Raw genomic sequence first — 17,216 nt, forward strand, 5'->3', positions numbered from 1 at the left:
CAATAAAATATACTGTAGTTATAATATATCTTTACGATCAATTTAAAACAACATCACGAAAAAGAAAAAAAAACATTTATTAGAAGACATTCAAGATTCTCTTAACATGTGTAGAAGGATTTGTTCTGATATGGTAACCTTAAATCTTTTGTGGTTCAAAACTTTCTGGAGCTTGTTGTTCCACTATGTGGTGTTTAGTTGTGCAATAAGGGTATTTTTGTCCTTCACAATAGGATGACATAAGTATTACATGTCTCGTGGATGGGCCATTTGAAAGCTGTTGGCGCTGCTTTCTTGTACCACCAAGTCAAGAATCCACACGCCACGTCAACACCCATTTCAAACGTTAAAACCTACTATAAAATATCAACCATGACCATTGCCTCATGTTTTTCTTCTCCGTTTCCCTCCTACCCTCACTATTCTAAAGCCTCACTGCCTCACTCTTCTCCTCCGCATGTAATTCTTCATTTTAAAGTTGATGAAAGCAAACATGTTCTTCAATGAACTCTTCTTCCCATTCTTACTCAATATCATCATTCTCATATTCTTACTAGAACCTGTCTTAGGCCAAAATAATCAAAACCCAAAATTCAGAGCTTGTGAACCCAAGAAATGTGGCAATAATAATCCAACCATAAGCTATCCATTTTGGATTGATGATGAGCAAGAATCCTACTGTGGTCACCCTAACTTCAAGGAATCTTGTACTGATCATAAAATTCCTATTCTTCGCATATCCGATGGAGATTACCTTATCCGCGATATCTCTTACGAAAACCATTCGCTAGTAGTGACTAATGCTGCTGCAATTTATGATAAACCAAGTTGTCCAATTCCTCATAGGAACTTCACCCTCGTCGGTTCGCCTTTCTCGTTTACTGATTACCACATTGATCTATATTTCTTCTATAATTGTAGTTTGGTTCCTACTCAATACTTCGTATTTCCTATTCCTTGCGCGAGAACTTCTAATAAGAGTCTTAGCTCTTATGCAACAATCATTCATGAGGAAGGAGGATTTAAGTTTTTGAATTCTAGCTCAGAGAAGTGTGAGTCTCTAGTTGGTGTTCCAATTGAGATGGAAGAAGGAACGAGTCTAAATACTTTGATGACAAAGCAGTACTCTGACCTGGTGAAAGAGGGTTTTGTTTTGACATGGAATTCATCAGTAACTGAGTGCAATGACTGCCAAAGAAGCGGTGGACGTTGCGGTTCCGAAAATACGAAATTCGTATGTTTTTTCCGTGAAGGATCTCATCAGAAAAGTTGCAATCATGGTAATTCTAACTTCATCATCCCCTGTTTTTGCACAGACCATTTTGCATTTCATTGCATAAACATGAGGTTATGCCTAACCATTTTGCTTTAGATGTTCAAATGCATTTTATTTTCAGCGGCATTAGGCGATACTAGAGAAGCTTTACAGGGTTCGACTCTGGGCGACTTAACCATCCCCATGATTGCTTTTCCTTTTTGGGGTTCGGCACCACGGTGGTGGTGGTTTGGCCAAATTCCCATCAAGGGGACAACTGGATTATAGAAGTCAATAGTCAATGGCATTTGGTAGTCATTGAAGTCAACATCTAAAAATCCTAGCTTTAAGAAAAAGCATCACCAACCCCAACCCAGCTAGTAGACTAGACAATTCATCAGTGCATTTTTCTTCTCCACTATGATACTATCCATTCATCATTTGTTGCCTTCTCTATTTTTTGCCTGTTCTTCTCTTATCTCTCTAACTCAGCCTTAAAACTGGTCCTATCGTTTTACAATCACTTGTCCCTATAAGGCTATGACTCATCTCTTTCCATAAGTGTCTTGGTGCCATCTCTAACAGGGGAAGAGCTAAGTAAAGGCTAGTGGGTCATTTCCCCCATTTGTACTCGACTCCAAAAACTTTCTAAGTCCAACTTATATCTTGTTTGTCCCAACAAAGCAGAGTATTAATTTCCTCCCCTACCTCTGCTAGTGCTCTCTGACGCTTCTTAATTCGTAACACCATCTGTGGCACTTCTCTTAAGTTCTGAACTTCAGACATAAGCCCATGCTGAGTCACTTCTTATAAGTAGTATTATTACTATTACCATAATCAATGAGCCAGTTGGTTATATATCATTTGGGCATAGAATCAAGCTAATCAATACCATGCATATCATAAGATATGGACTGATCAAGCCCCTTGGAGGTCCCACGGAAGTGCTAGTGTCGTGTTGGTCCTTTCGAATTTCAACTCTTGATCCTTCTAGTTGGTACTGCTCAATCATTTAAGAAGACGATTTTCTTAACTAAAACAAGAATCATATCTCTGTTGAAGTAGGGATGTTAGAAATTAGGAGAACTTATTAGTACCAAACTACCAATGTAGAAGTAGTAATAATTGGCTTGTTTTCCAATAAGTAGGTGAACTCTTTAAAAATGAGAACATATCTCTCACCTACCTCTCTAGACTGCTTCCTGAAAGTTGCTTCTGCAAATCAAATTTACTCCCCACATTCTTTTGTGCGTTTTAAGATATATCCTGCATTCGTATGCATACTTGTTTCAATCCCACCTTTTCTAACTCAAGCTTGCGAAGGTGGGGGTAATTTACACACCTTCTGTAAATTTCTTAGATTATGCAGTGAGCCTAAGACTTAGTATTATCCATGGTAGTTAGGTGATTATGATAGAAACCTAACATGTAGAAAAAGTCTGCCCTATTGTTAACTTCTAATATCCTTTTGGATCCATCCTTGAATACATAGGAAATTTCATTTTAATATAATTCTCTTATTAGATTACAAATTTTATCTTTGGAAGTTGGAGTTACTTGTCACATCTCAATTAGTGCCGAAGCCATCAAGTTTGGTGAAAAATATGATCTAGTAGTATACAATTAACAAAAGACAAGTCTAATATCACTGCTAGAAACATGTTAAACTAACCTCCAGCAACCCCCCTTCTTCCTTTATTTCTTGTTCTTCAAGATCAGTATTCATTTCTTCCTAATGGATTCAATGTTCAATGTTCATTTCATACTTCACATTGCTATCTTCTTAACCTTAGTTCAACTAGTTCTATCAGCTGATTTTCGGTTTGAAGCGTGCAAGCCTAAAACCTGTGGTGGCAGAATAATTAGATACCCGTTTTGGATGCAAGAAGACTATTGTGGGCAACCAGGATTTGGAGTTACTTGTAAGAACAATGATCCCATTTTAAATGCAGCAGGATATGATTACATAATTCGAGAAATCGACTATGAAAACGTTTCATTACGAGTGGAGAATCCGGTCATAGCCGATAAAAAATGTCCTGTCCCTTTCCAAAATTCCACATTCAATGATCAAAGTCCCTTTAAAACTGGTTTCAATGTTCGGGAACTTTCATTCTATTACAACTGTTCCAATCTTAATTATCTTCAGTATGAGAACTTCGCTTATAGTGTGACTAGTTCTTGTGCAAACTCTTTTTTGGATGGTAACCTTGTTTCTTTTGCTATATTTACTCCTCCGAAAGATTTGGTTATGGATCCGTTGACATGCGAGTCTTTAGTTAGAGTGCCTGTAGAATTGGATGCAGAGCCAAGTTCTGAAGACCAGGGCATGGATTATATGCATTTATTGAAAAAAGGTTTCGCTCTAGGATGGGATAAAATACCGTGTACTGGGTGTGAAAAAAGCGGTGGATATTGCGGATTTGATAGGAGTAGTGGTTTCGTATGTTTTTGTGAAGATCACGCCCATTTCGACAGTTGCAATGGTGCATTGACCCCACCCTTCATAGTTGTTGCGTCTATCCCACCTGGTGTAGATGACAAAGCTCACGGTATAGTTTTCTCCTCCCAGGCAACTTCTGTTTACTTTTCTGATTTCTAGTAATTAAGGTTAGAGTTCTTCATTTCTGATAGTGAACAAGAATCTTGTATATCGTGGTCACCCCCAACTTTTGCAATTTCCTGTCTTGATTTCAAAGTTCCTATTCATCTGACGAGTATCACCCTGTATTCCGACTTCTAAAGGGAAACAGTCTCTTTTAGTGACTAATGCTGCTGCAGTCTATGCTGAAGCAAATAACCATTCCTAATTGCAGCTTCCTTCTCTCATAATCCTATATCCTTGGCATATTTCCACAGTTGGAGTTTGGTTTTTAGGGATCAAGTGCCCAAAAAATTTAAACAAGGGGAAACTTGTTAAGAAGTGTTCCATTTTGACATTGAATTAGTCAGTCTCCTGTTTTTTCATGAACCCTCTTCTTTTCATGGCATAAACCATGTTTCCTAGCTATAATATGAGCATGATAATGTCAACTCCTGGACAGGAGATATTCCGCCTTATCTCCCTTCCACCCCTTACCAATTTGGAGCACTTTTATGTGCTCAAATTTTGGCTTCAAATGGGGTTGTTTGGTAAGGTGTCTACTGTCTAGTACTTCTTGCTCTCCTTTTCATTATTTTCTGCCTTTCATCCAAAAATAGGAGTCATTTATGCAATCATGCCTATTCTTATAAGAATCTCTCAATGCACAATAACTCTCCACTCCAAGTAATATTTTACTAACAGTGGCTGTCATTAGAAGTTATTATGTTCACATCTATGATGTTCAACGGTGTGACTTTGTAGCTTTGAAGTAATCAAGTTTATTAAAAGACAGAAAAATAAATTAGACTAATACAACTAGCAATGACTAGTCAAATATCACTCCTTAGAACATGTTAATGACATCCCAGTTATTCAACAGTTTCCATTTCTGTCTCTTCTTCTTTGTTCTCTTTCAACATTAGTATTCATTTCATTCAAATGAATATAAACATCAGTGTTCATCTGATCCTGCTAATGGGTACTATTATCACCCTAAGCTTAATCAAATTAGCTTTACCACTCGACTACTATCGGTACGAAGACTGCAAGCCTAAAGATTGTGGAAACGGCTTGAATATTAGCTACCCATTTTGGATTGAAAAAAACTACTGTGGGTATCCAGGATTTAACATTACTTGTAAGAACAATGAACCCATTTTATATGCAGCAGGATATGATTACATAATCCGGGATATCCATTACGGCAATAGATCATTTCGAGTAGAGAATCCAGTTGCACATAGTAGCTGTCCTGTTCCTTTTAGAAATTCTACTTTCAATGATCAAAGTCCCTTCAAATTGGGTTCCGGAGTTCAGCTTCTTTCGTTCTTTTACATTTGCACCAATTTCAGTCGTCATTTATATATGAAGTACATCTACCCTGTGCATACTTCTTGTGTAACTCCATCTGATCACAAGATTTTTTCTCTCGCCGGGTTTGTTCCTTCCGGGGAATCGCTTTATGATAGGTTATCGTGTCAGTTATCGGTTCATGTTCCCGTAGAAGTGGAGCCAGGGTCCAAAACAGGTCAGGTTAACGGTTATATGCCGTTTATGAAAAAAGGGTTCACTTTAGAATGGCATAAATCACCATGTACTGAGTGTCAAGCAAGCGGTGGATATTGTGGAGTCAATAAGAATGGTCTCGTCGTGTGTTTTTGTAAGGATCGACCATATGACAGAAGATGCAAAACGGGTATAGTTTTTTTCAACTGTTTGTGTTCACAATTTTGTTCCAGGTTTCTTTCTCTTGATCACCTTTTAGGTAGATTTCAAGGCCTTAGGATTTTTTACTAATCTAGTAAAGAGGCATCCCATCCGAGCTAATTTCTTCATTCTTGATTGCACAGGAAAGTTTTCTATCTGGTGTTTGACAAAAAACTAATCAAAATACTAAACTTCTCATCATTTAGAAATACAAACTTTCATACCCACAAAATGGCCTTCTGTTAGTCCCACCACTAACTACACAACACGTTGCCCTTGTACTCTTGCACCAAATAATCCGCACAGCCCAAGCTTCTACTCCTCTGATTTTTGACTTGTCAATTCAGATATTAATCAATCTAACTATAAAATCTTTGATTCCTTTCATATGTATTAGTCCTCTCTGTGTTCATATTGAGTGGTGTTCGATTTCTCAAAAACTCTGTAGCTTATATTTTTCCTATGTAGAATCTTTATAGATCTTTAAGTTGGTTTCGTATGAAAAATATGTGTCTGGACCTGGTGATGTGAAATTTGTTGTGAAAGTCATGTGTTCAGTGAGACCAGTTTTCACAGCCAACGGTCAGATTAATCCAGGCGAGAAATCTCAAGATTTCTCTCGGGTTTATCATTTTTTGCAATTAAAAATCACAATCAGAAGGAGAAAAAGAAAAGTCTTTGCTGATCACTTTGTGGTTGGTTTGCACTGTAGTTTCATGGGAGCTTCCTCACCCTTTCAATTTTTCCAAGTCTTTAAGTCATAAAGTCTAAGTCAACTTAACGTATCAACTTGGGAAAGTGGAAAATATCATTGGTCCCTGTTTGCTTCAATACTGTGCTCATATCATGTGTAGGCTTATTACTAAACTTTCTTATTGGTTTGCAAAGAGCGAGTCTTGGTTGGGTAATCATTAGTTAGAGGAACACAATGATTCCAGTTCTTGGTATCCTTTACTTCATCTTTCTCCTCTTAATAAACACCATCTTGGCCGATCAAGAACAAAAATGTGAAGCCTCTGATTATTGTAGAGTTTATCCCACCAACTCCGACAGTATCCATTCTGAGTGTGGGGTTTTGCCATTAAATTGTACAACAAAAACACTCTTAGACAGAGAGGGGGAAAGATATCAAGTTAGAAGTCTGTGGCGGAATAAAACAGTTCTTATTCATGATCAATTTCTTCAACAACAATTGAACTCGAAAAACTGCGATTCCACTTACAGGGCTCCATTACATTATTCTTCGATTTTTTCTTCCGAGTTAATAAGCCCTAATCTCACCTTTTTCAAATGCTACAAAAAGCAATATATTAGTGAGGCTATTGTCCGTGAACTTAGAAAATATCAAGGCTGCCGCGATGATCAGTATGTTATATACTATAATTACCCAGAGCAGCTCAATCAATCTCAGATTCATCTTTTTCTCTCTTTCCCTCTTTGTTCAGTTGTTCACCTACCCTTAGTTCATAACCCACGATCACTTACCAACGATAGCGATCTGTTTTCTCTTTTTACTGCTGAGTTTTATTGGAAATGGTACTGGTCACGTGAGTGTCTGGAGTGCTCCAAAGGTGGAGGCCACTGTCTTCATGATAGTATTAACCGAACATTCAAATGCGGTATAGAAATGAATATGGATTTTCTTTTTTCTGCTCTATTGATTTACTACTTATTGTGATTCCTGATATGTATCAGCTAATTAAGAGCAATTATAATGTGAAGTACTCAAGTACAGTAGATTGTGTTGTTTTAGGAGGATATGGGACTAATTCTCTTTTTTCATGGCTATGCTGCAGATCCGGGGCCACGTCGAAACAAAATTATTATAGGTAAATATGCATAAATCTCATCTTAATAATGTTTTATGGTGTTCAACTATTCATTCTAATTTCTAAGAGTTTTTCCTTTCTTCTTTTATTTAATGGCACAATTTTACATTGTTGGGGGGTTAATATTTAGCTAAGTGTATTCTTCAGGTGTATGCGCTGCAATTGGAGCAAGTCTTTTAACTGTCCTTGCATTTATCTTATTCCGACGCTGGCGTCGGAGAAACGATCTTCACAAAAATTCAACCCTGATATCTCGAAGCATCTCTCCTGATCTCTCTATGCAACCAGATCCTGAAAAGGGAAGCTCTTACTTCAACACCCCAATTTTTACCTATAAGGAACTTGAAGAAGCCACCAACAATTTCGACTCCTCCAAAGAACTTGGTGATGGTGGCTTTGGCACTGTTTATTACGGTATGAATACATGGCAGATCCCTCTCTATTCTTTGTGCAATTTATGTCTGTATATGCGATCATTCATGGACGAGGTCCTATTTTATATACATGCAGGAAAGCTTAAAGATGGGCGTGCTGTTGCAGTAAAGCGGTTATACGAGAACAATTGCAAGCGAGTTGAACAGTTCATGAATGAAGTTAATATACTATCTCTCTTACGACACCAGAACCTAGTTTCCCTCTACGGCTGTACCTCACGCCACAGCAGAGAACTTCTTCTTGTTTACGAATACGTTGCAAATGGCACCGTCGCTGATCACCTCCATGGAGAACATTCCAGTGCAGGCATGGTTACTTGGCCTATTCGATTGAGCATTGCCATTGAAAGTGCTGATGCATTGGTGTACCTTCATGCTTCTGATATCATACATCGTGATGTTAAAACCAACAACATACTCCTCGACAAAAACTTTCACGTCAAAGTAGCAGATTTTGGGCTCTCCCGGCTCTTTCCAAATGATGTCACTCACGTCTCTACAGCTCCTCAAGGGACTCCTGGGTATGTTGATCCTGACTACTACCAGTGCTATCAACTTACAGATAAGAGCGACGTGTATAGCTTTGGGGTTGTCTTGTGTGAGCTTATATCATCGAAGCCTGCCGTAGATATCAACAGGCATCGACACGAAATCAATTTGTCGACCATGGCGCTTAATAAGATCCACGGTGACGCACTGCATGAGTTGGTCGACATGTCGTTGGGGTTCGATACGAATGCTAGTGTAAGGAAGACGGTGACATTAGTGGCAGAGTTGGCCTATAGGTGTTTGCAACAAGATACGGATGCCAGACCTTCTATGGCAGAGGTTTTGGAGGTTTTGAAAGAAATTGAAGTTGAGGGTTCAAAGGTGGTGAAACCAGGAGAATTGACTGATGATGCCAAGCTATTGAAGAATTATCCACCAGTATCGCCAAATTCAGTCACAGACAAATGGGCCAGCATAACCAGTACACCTAATACTAGTTCTTAAGATTTCTCTCCCTATTTTCAGATCTTAATCGTATTATATAAATCTTGTAATAGGTACTATTAGTGTACTTAGAACACGATAATCATCTGTTTGATATATTTTTTCATCTGTTTTGGATTTCTATATATCATCAATATGAGTATGTGCATAGTAAATGGAGAGTAATATATTCACTGCAGGTGATAGTATTTAAGGATTCAATTATGTTGATATGCTTGAAGCCGAAAGGAACTGAGATGCGAAGAAAACAAGAACGCCAGACAAATAACTAGAAAAAATAACAAGCTCTTCTTGATTAACTAGAGAGGTTTCTAAAAAATACAAGTTCAGGTTTCCAGGAAAGCAAATGATTCTGTTTCCATTTAATTCAACTCACTCAGACAAAAATACATACATATGATTTCGAGTGCATAGTGGTCACAAATACAGTTTCATGGTACTGGAATTTTAACTATTTTATCCCCAAAGTTCGAAATTCAAGACCACGGATTATCATCATTAAAATCTTTTCTAGCCTTCCTATGAAGTGTTGCAACGTTGCGAGGGGACACAGTGGAAAGCATGAAATTAGTACCTTTTCTTAGCTCATATCCTACGTGAATTGGTTTGCGTTTTTGTTGTCACCACACCAAGCCCTTTCTTCTTCTGTACCTGTCAACACTCATCCGTGATTTTTCAGTTTTGCTTGGCTTCTTAGATTTCTCAAGTCGGCTATCTAAACTGTTTCTTGAGGCCTCTTCTGGTGGCTGGTCAGACACAACTTCAGATAACTCAGATTTTGCACTCTCCAAAAGTTTAGTCTGCTCACTAGTCGTTTCCTTTTTTGTGGTTTTGGAACTGCTAGTAGACGAAGCCTTTGACTTGCCAATGGCTGATACAAATTTCTTCATGTGCTTAATATATTCTGGGTATAGTTCAAGATTGCAATGGCCACCTCCACTTACCCACAGTGGTTCGTACTTCTCCTTACTAAGCTCCCAAAGCTGCTTACCATGAGCACAATCAACAACTTGATCCGCTGTCCCCTGGAGGAAAATTAACAAACCGTCACTTCCATGTTTCCACTCGACAAATCTTCAACGAGGATCACATGTTTACAACTTGCAAATTACACCAGAATACTTACGTGAATTACTAGAACTGGACAGCTCACCAAAAGTATTTTGTCAATATTCTGAAAACTAGAAGGAATTAGTGGTAGCTTTCATATTATATATCTTAACAGATAAGTAAATTTTAGTGGTAAATCATTACCTTGTAAATGTCAAACCAGTATGTTCGTTTTACAGGGTACAAAACTCTCAAACCAGAGAGAATTGGACTATGTAGAACTACAGCTCTTAAGTTTGGCAAGTGAGAAGCCAGATCTAGCGTTGGACCACTTCCAACAGACTGACCATATAAAATTATTTCCTCATCTTTCGCTCCATACTGCTCTTTGACGCATTTATATGCTGCCTCAATGTCTGCATACGTGTTAGATTCACTTGGCTGTTTCACAAATCAAAAGAAAAAAAAAACAGAAAGCTTAAATAATGATAGAGAGAATACATCATCCTTTTGTAGATCCAAATGGCTTCTAAGTGCAATCTTAAGTACATCAATATAAAACAAAATCATCTGTAAGTAAACATTGTCCTAACTTATGCTAAAAAGGTCAGATAATAGCGGATATCTCAATCTTCAAAGTGTGACAGTTGCTATTTAATCTGATAGAATTTGAAAGAGGATTATCAAGGAAGTTGTCTTGTCTTCCTGGCCATTCCTGAATGGTATACGTAGCTTACTTGGTGGCCATAGCTTCCTTGCAATATGGTTTTAAGGCTTCCCAATCCTTCCGTGGTGACCCACTTAAATTATCAACAAAGTTTGACGCCAAATATAACTAGATAATCATTACAAAAAATTATACAAGGAGTACTTATTTTCCTGAAATATGTCATGCATGTATATGATGTTCTGAAGAGTTGAGGGTCATCAGTTTTTCAGTATTTAAAACTTCCTATCTCTCCTTACAACGCTTCAAAGCTTTTGTAAGTAGGACGGACGAGTTACCCACGGTAGCTTGATGTTTGATTAATGGGATTACCATCAGACATGATATCGGAAAATATTCCATGGAAGCATTATGGAACTAAATTACCAACATCACTAATCTCAGGAAGAATTTTGGGGACTGCATAGCCATTTGTTAGCTTGATGCTGAGTTAAGAGTGGGAGACATACACTACATGCTCTTGCCACATAGATCTCAATAAATGATGGTAGCTCGTCATTCAAGTTATATCATAACAACTACAGGTGGATTTGGTTATTCTAAATTCAAGTACCCATGAATGTTAATCAAAATTGATACTAAAAATGAAACAAAGAGTTCTAAGCATCCAACCTTTCCGGTCGATTGTCCATATCCAGAGTAGTCGTACCTGTAAACCATGGGTTCAAAGAAGAACAAAAAGATAAGATATTAGCATTAAATTCATTGTGTTACTAAGAACATATGAAGAGCCAAATATGAACAATTTTTTCAAGTGTCTATACTCAAGACTTGTTAAAACTAAACAACTGGCATGTAAAAGTACTTCTGCAAAGTTCATGAACCATCGCAAGGGAATACGCAACATCAGTTCGACAGGAGATTCTCCTATCAGACTTTTACTCGAACGGAAAACAAGAGAGATGTTATAAGAGTAACAAGAATGCATTTGAAGTGCCTATAAATGCCATGAATTACAAACACAGAGGAATAAGAATATAAGTATACAGTAAGGTAGTAATTTAACAACTTTATACTGAACAAAATGCAAATGACAGAACAAAGACCTTAAATCAATGTAAGAGCCCATTAAGGCATGTTGTTTCTAAAGGAGAACTTTAACTCTTGACAGTTGACAGTTGCTCCGAAGACCCGAAATACTGCATCTGAAAATTGCAACTATAACGATGCAAGTGCCACGTAGTGTCCATCTACTGATTATTTCAGGAAAACTATGATCTCCGAGACAAAAGCTTGTCGAAGTTGAACAACAACAACTGACAAACAAACATAACACGCAAACACCACTGGTAACGATATCATCTCTCTTTCAATCTCAAGAAAAAATTTCTGCCTCATTCCATTTTTCGACCCACCTAATCAAATTGAAATGTATTCATGCTAGTTATGGGTTGGGCATTTAGAAGATACCAAAAATTAGATTCTCCAAGATCCAATTGAGTGCATTACATAAGCCTAAAGCTATTTTTATCACCAAAACTAACTAATTTGATACTTAAAATAAATCCAATCATAATTTATAGAAACAAAAATACTCCCTGTTGCCCCAAGAATCCAAGTAGCAAACAGATCCCAGAAACAAAACCCATCCATAAATTTCCAAATTAGGCTCAAATTACTTACTTTTGGAAATTCTATTGTTCATCAATCAAAGTTCATAACCTAAAAAATTAAACCCACATGCACATATATAAGTAAAATGAAAAGAGAAATGAAATTACCCCAATAGATTGATTCTGAGACGAAGACTTAATTCAACAAAAAGCTCAAACATTTGACCTAAGTCTGCAGCATTTCCATGAGAATAAAGAAGAGTAGCAGTAGCCTTTGGATGCTTAAAATAAACGGCTACGATTTCATTCCCTCTTCTAGTCTTCAGTTTCAACACATCAACGTTATCCCTTTTTGGTACTTCAGGTATCACAAAAAGGGTCTTCTTACTCTTAGCCGCATCATCACCACCCGCTGCTGTTGATGAAGAAGAAGATGATGTAATTTCTTCTGTAATAACAGTATATGAAGATGGAGTTGGGGGGAAAAAAGCAAATTTAGCTGCTATTGATGAAGTTACTCCACCCATTTTCTTCTTCTTCTTCTTCTTCTTTTTGTTTATTTCTTCTTCTCATTTCATATGAGCAACTAATTATTATTTTTCTGGGTTTCAAACCCTCAAAAGACAAACCCTTGAAAAAGATCTAAGTAAATTAAAAAAGGGATCTTTGTTTTCTCAGATTTTTCTGATTAGAAAAATAATTTAGAGTTTGAAGTTCTGAAGAGAGCAGATGAAAAGAGAGAGAGACAAAAAGAAAGAGGGGGTTGGGGTTATAGGAGGAGGAGGAGGAGGAGGAGGAGCAGCCAGCTGAGCCAGCCAGGTCATGGTGTGTTATATGGAACGTGGAGTGGACTCATTTTCATTTGGTTTTGTTGGTTGTGTCTCGTCTTTTTCAAGCCTTTCTTCTTCTAGTGCTGTTTTCTTTTCTGTTATGGTCAATTGATGCTATTGTACCTGCAATGGAGTGGTTGTGATGGAATTGGTTGAGTTGTGGAATTAAGTCTTGATACAAATAATAAACATATGCAGATGATAGGGATATCAGATTTGGCAACTTGCTCAACCATGTTAAAATGCAAAGTATCCAGATATATATGCGCATCATTTACCTCAAAAGATTCACCAGATATGCTGTATTTGGACACTTGCCCTGTCAAGTCGTCAAGTTGGCGTTGTTATTGTATAAAAATAGTGTGACAAGTGCTGCTTAGGCATTGAGCCGTTTTCTAAAGAAAAAAGTTATTTATTTAAGCTAACAACCAACCAATTTCTTACTAGTTTGTGTTTGTTTAGGATGATCACTTATTTGTTCGGGGTAATGATTGGGGGGAAGAAGAATCAGGGATGCAGTAATGATTGGCAATAAGAACTGAGGATAAGGTAATGCGTGTTGTAGTTGGAGGGCCGAAATGTATTAGCGCATAAATTTAATGTGCATCTCTAGATTTCTTTGTAAAAAAATTTGAAGCAGATTCTTTGTAAATGCTCATAAAACTACGATCCAACCAGTCAACCACAATGTGCTCAGCATTTAACCGGGATAGAATTTTAACTTTCATATAAGGAGACACTTATTTGGGACCCGGGTTGCCATCCTAAATTAGCTCTCATGGGGTGAGCATTTGGGATCGAATGCGCGGATCCGAATAGTCTCGTCCGTTTTTTTGTACCGTTCGTTAATGGATTGGACGTGGATATAATTTCTGCGATCCAACTGATGTGGATGCTACCCTAAATATATGTTGGACGTGCACACCTGTTATATTGAATATACGTATGGAATTTTCGTAAAATATTGGATTTTTATGGAATTTACAAAGAACTGATTTCTATTAGCATTTTTAGGGTTTGAAAGTGAGGGTTATGTCATGTTTAGATGAAGTGTTATAAATAAAATTTTTGGATCATTTGCATCTAATTTGTCTATCCGCGCATCTATTGGACGCTGGACTAGATGCGGATGTCAAACTAGAAATCAGTCATATATTAAACTAATGAGAATGAGGCTATAACTGTACGATCCAGAACATGCTTACCCTTTTCATACAAAGAAGCACATTTTATATACTTAGATATGTCCAAAGAGTCGTAACTCCGTATATTATTGTGGAAATCAAGAGAGAGTAAATGAAAGAGTGGGAACCACTCATAGGATAAACCATTACTTTTATAGATAGATTTTGTACAACTGTACCCTTAAAGAGTAAAAATACATAAACACTCTTCGGGAATCATTGTACACTATTCCTGCCCTGCATAAGTACATTATATATGTGAACAACTCTTGTGCACACGTTCTACACTAACTTATGTAACCTAACCATGAGACTAATATTTGAACACTCTTAATCAAGTGGGTGGTAGATGTCTAGCATACCAAGCTTGTCAAGGAAAGAGTTGAATGGTCGACTTGGAACTCCTTTTATCAGTATGTCTGCAATCTGATTTTCATTTCTTACAAAGGAAGTGTTGATGACTCATGTATTCAAATTTCTCTTTGATGAAATGTTTGTGATCAATTTCCACATGTTTGGTTCTATCATGTTGGACTGGATTGTGAACAATGTTGATGGCAACCTTATGGTCGCAATGCAACTTCATATGACCTTTAGGAGTGAATTCTATCTTTGTCAATAATATTCTTAACCATAATAACTCGAATTCTGCTTCTGCACTAGATCTAGCTACAACTGATTGCTTCTTGTTGCGCCAAGTTACTAGGTTTCCTCCTACAAATGAACAATATCCAGAGGTAGACCTACGATCAATCAAGGAGCTTCCTAATCTTTAACTGTGTATGCTTCAACCTCCGTGTGGTTATTCTGAAAAAAATAACAACCCTTTTGCTGGTGCATACTTTAAGTAACGAAGTATTCGATGCACTGCATACATATATGTCTCTCATAGAGCATGCTAAACTGGCTTACAACACTGACAGAGTATGAAATATCAAGATGAGTGTGAGAAAGGTAAATTAGTTTTCCCACTAACCTTTGATATATTTCGTTGTTCATCAGAATGCCATCGGTGTCTTCTCCCAACTTCTGATTTGGTTCAACTGGTGTGTCAATAGGCCTGCAACCCAACATCCCTGTCTCGGCTAAAAGATTCATAACCTATTTCCTTTGAGAGTTTTATATACCCCTTTTTGATCCTACCACTTCAATTCCTTGATAATAACATAACTCTCCTAGGTCCTGTATCTCAAATTTTTTGGCTAAATAAGATTTCACTTCCCTATTTCTTCCACATCATCACATGTCATTACAATTCCATCCACATAGGCAATAAGCATGGTAATTTTCCCATTCCATGACATTTAAGGAACAACATATTATCTGCATGACTTTGCCGAAATCCATATATCATCATACTTTGGGTAAACCTACCAAACCATGCCCTTGGAAACTGCTTTAAACTATATAAGGATTCTTCAACTTGCAAATTTTCCTTTATTAGTAGTAATTTGAAATTCATGAGAAACGTCCATGTATACTTCCTCTTCCGAATCACTATTAAGAAAAACATTCTTCACAACGAATTATTGAAGTGGGAAATCCTTGTTTGCTGCCAAAGATAACAAGACACGAATAATGTTCATTTTAGCAACATGAGCAAAGTTTTATTGATAATCAATTCCATAAGTCTGAGTATAGACCTTGGACACTAATCTTGATTTATATCTTTCAATAGTTCCATCAGAATGGTACTTCATAGTGAATACCCACTTGCAACCAACAATTTGTTTTTCCTTTTAGTATCTCGACCTTATCCCATGTGAAATTCCCTTTTAGAGTTTTCTTTTCTTCCATCAGAGCTTACTTCCACTTTGGATCATCAAGAGCGTCTTTAACCCTTGTAGCAATTGTAACAGATGATAGTTTATTTACAAAAGCAGCATAAGAGGGTGAAAGACGATATGAAGTTACAAAGTTAGTAATTGGATGATCAGTAGAATACCATATTGATTGCCAGTTGGTTTGAAGATCCTATGAATCAACTGGTTGAAAACTGGACAGTAAAGATGGCTAACACTCTTTGGGAAATTTGGAAAGCACGTCGTAAGTGTGTATTTGAGAATGCCAAGCTAAACCCAATAACGGTAATAAGAAGCATTCAGCATCTCAATGAAATCACATGGAAAGAGATGAAGAGGAAGCCTACACAGGTTACTCCAACAGCAGCACCAAACAGCACATATCCATCGCGACAATGGATACCTCCTTCTAACCCTTATTATTCGATATGTTGTGATGCTGCTTATAAAAAAACTAATGATTTATATCACTCGTGAATTGGTCTAATCCTGCGAAATTTTGCAGGAAACTTTGAGCAGGCAAAATGCTCATATGCAAACAGATTAGAGAGCGTCGAACAAGCTGAAAGTGAGGGACTGCTGCTAGCTATGGAATGGGATGAAGAGTTAAAGCTTCAATGTGTTCGTTTTGAATTGGATGCGCAAGTAGTTGTGCAAGCATTTCAACATGATCATCACATGGCAGCTTGTGAAAATCATTCTACTATTTTAGTAATTAAAGAAAAATTATGCAACAATCCATTATGGAGTTACAAATTTATTAATCGCAAACGTAATAAGGCAGCAGATCTTTTAGCTAGGTACGCGAGTATTTTTAGAGTTAGTGAGACTTGGATTGTCAATCCTCCAAATTTAATTGCTCATGCAATCCTAAAGGATGCAGACAATACTGTAACTCTTCCTTAAGTAATGAAAAAATTTCTCTCTTTGCATCCAAAAAAAAGAAAAGTAGAATACCATATCGAGTTGGAGGTTTACGTGTACAAGTAAGATATTTATCTTCCAAAATATTTGTGGAATCATCAGTTGAATCTACATCTGCAACATTTATGGACTCATGAGTTGAAAGATCATCTTCATTATCTCTTAAGGTTGTTTCAGCAGAAGCTGTAGAAAGTTCTAGTTCCGCTAATTGAGGGCCTTGTCTCTTCATTTGTAAACTTGAAGCTGCGGAATAACATAGGTTGAGGAGTGCCACTTTCCTTAGATATTGAACCAGGAATACCAAACCAAGGATGATCTTTACAATATGTGCTATGTTCCCCTTA

At 37.2% G+C, this 17,216-nt stretch overlaps 2 protein-coding genes across 6 annotated transcripts; one reads left to right on the top strand and one right to left on the bottom strand.

The window, feature by feature from the left end:
• The first annotated feature begins 413 nt into the window (after positions 1–413).
• On the top strand, positions 414–8,957 carry LOC113282223 (LEAF RUST 10 DISEASE-RESISTANCE LOCUS RECEPTOR-LIKE PROTEIN KINASE-like 1.2). Of its 4 annotated transcripts, none has more exons than XM_026531196.1 (4): positions 414–1,280; positions 7,343–7,375; positions 7,523–7,789; positions 7,886–8,957. In XM_026531196.1, exons 1-4 carry the CDS (start codon positions 482–484, stop codon positions 8,800–8,802), a joined length of 2,016 nt encoding a protein of 671 aa, XP_026386981.1. In that variant the 5' UTR covers positions 414–481; the 3' UTR covers positions 8,803–8,957. The 4 variants fall into 4 exon arrangements, with proteins under 4 accessions (XP_026386981.1, XP_026386980.1, XP_026386982.1 ...); XM_026531195.1 differs by lacking the exon at positions 414–1,280 and adding an exon at positions 2,937–3,807; XM_026531197.1 differs by lacking the exon at positions 414–1,280 and adding an exon at positions 4,712–5,535.
• A 114-nt stretch (positions 8,958–9,071) lies between these two features.
• Positions 9,072–13,102, bottom strand: LOC113282224 (alpha/beta hydrolase domain-containing protein 17B-like). 2 transcript variants are annotated; one of them, XM_026531201.1, is made up of 5 exons: positions 12,301–13,102; positions 11,192–11,228; positions 10,057–10,293; positions 9,929–9,976; positions 9,072–9,820 (listed from the first exon to the last, which is right to left on the bottom strand). In XM_026531201.1, exons 1-5 carry the CDS (start codon positions 12,657–12,659, stop codon positions 9,743–9,745), a joined length of 759 nt encoding a protein of 252 aa, XP_026386986.1. In that variant the 5' UTR covers positions 12,660–13,102; the 3' UTR covers positions 9,072–9,742. The 2 variants fall into 2 exon arrangements, with proteins under 2 accessions (XP_026386986.1, XP_026386985.1); XM_026531200.1 differs by having other exon boundaries at positions 9,072–9,827; positions 12,301–13,086.
• Between the last annotated feature and the right edge of the window lie 4,114 nt (positions 13,103–17,216).

This window comes from Papaver somniferum, chromosome 5 (genome assembly GCF_003573695.1).
Source record: "Papaver somniferum cultivar HN1 chromosome 5, ASM357369v1, whole genome shotgun sequence".
In the NCBI taxonomy this organism is placed as follows: Eukaryota; Viridiplantae; Streptophyta; class Magnoliopsida; order Ranunculales; family Papaveraceae; genus Papaver; species Papaver somniferum.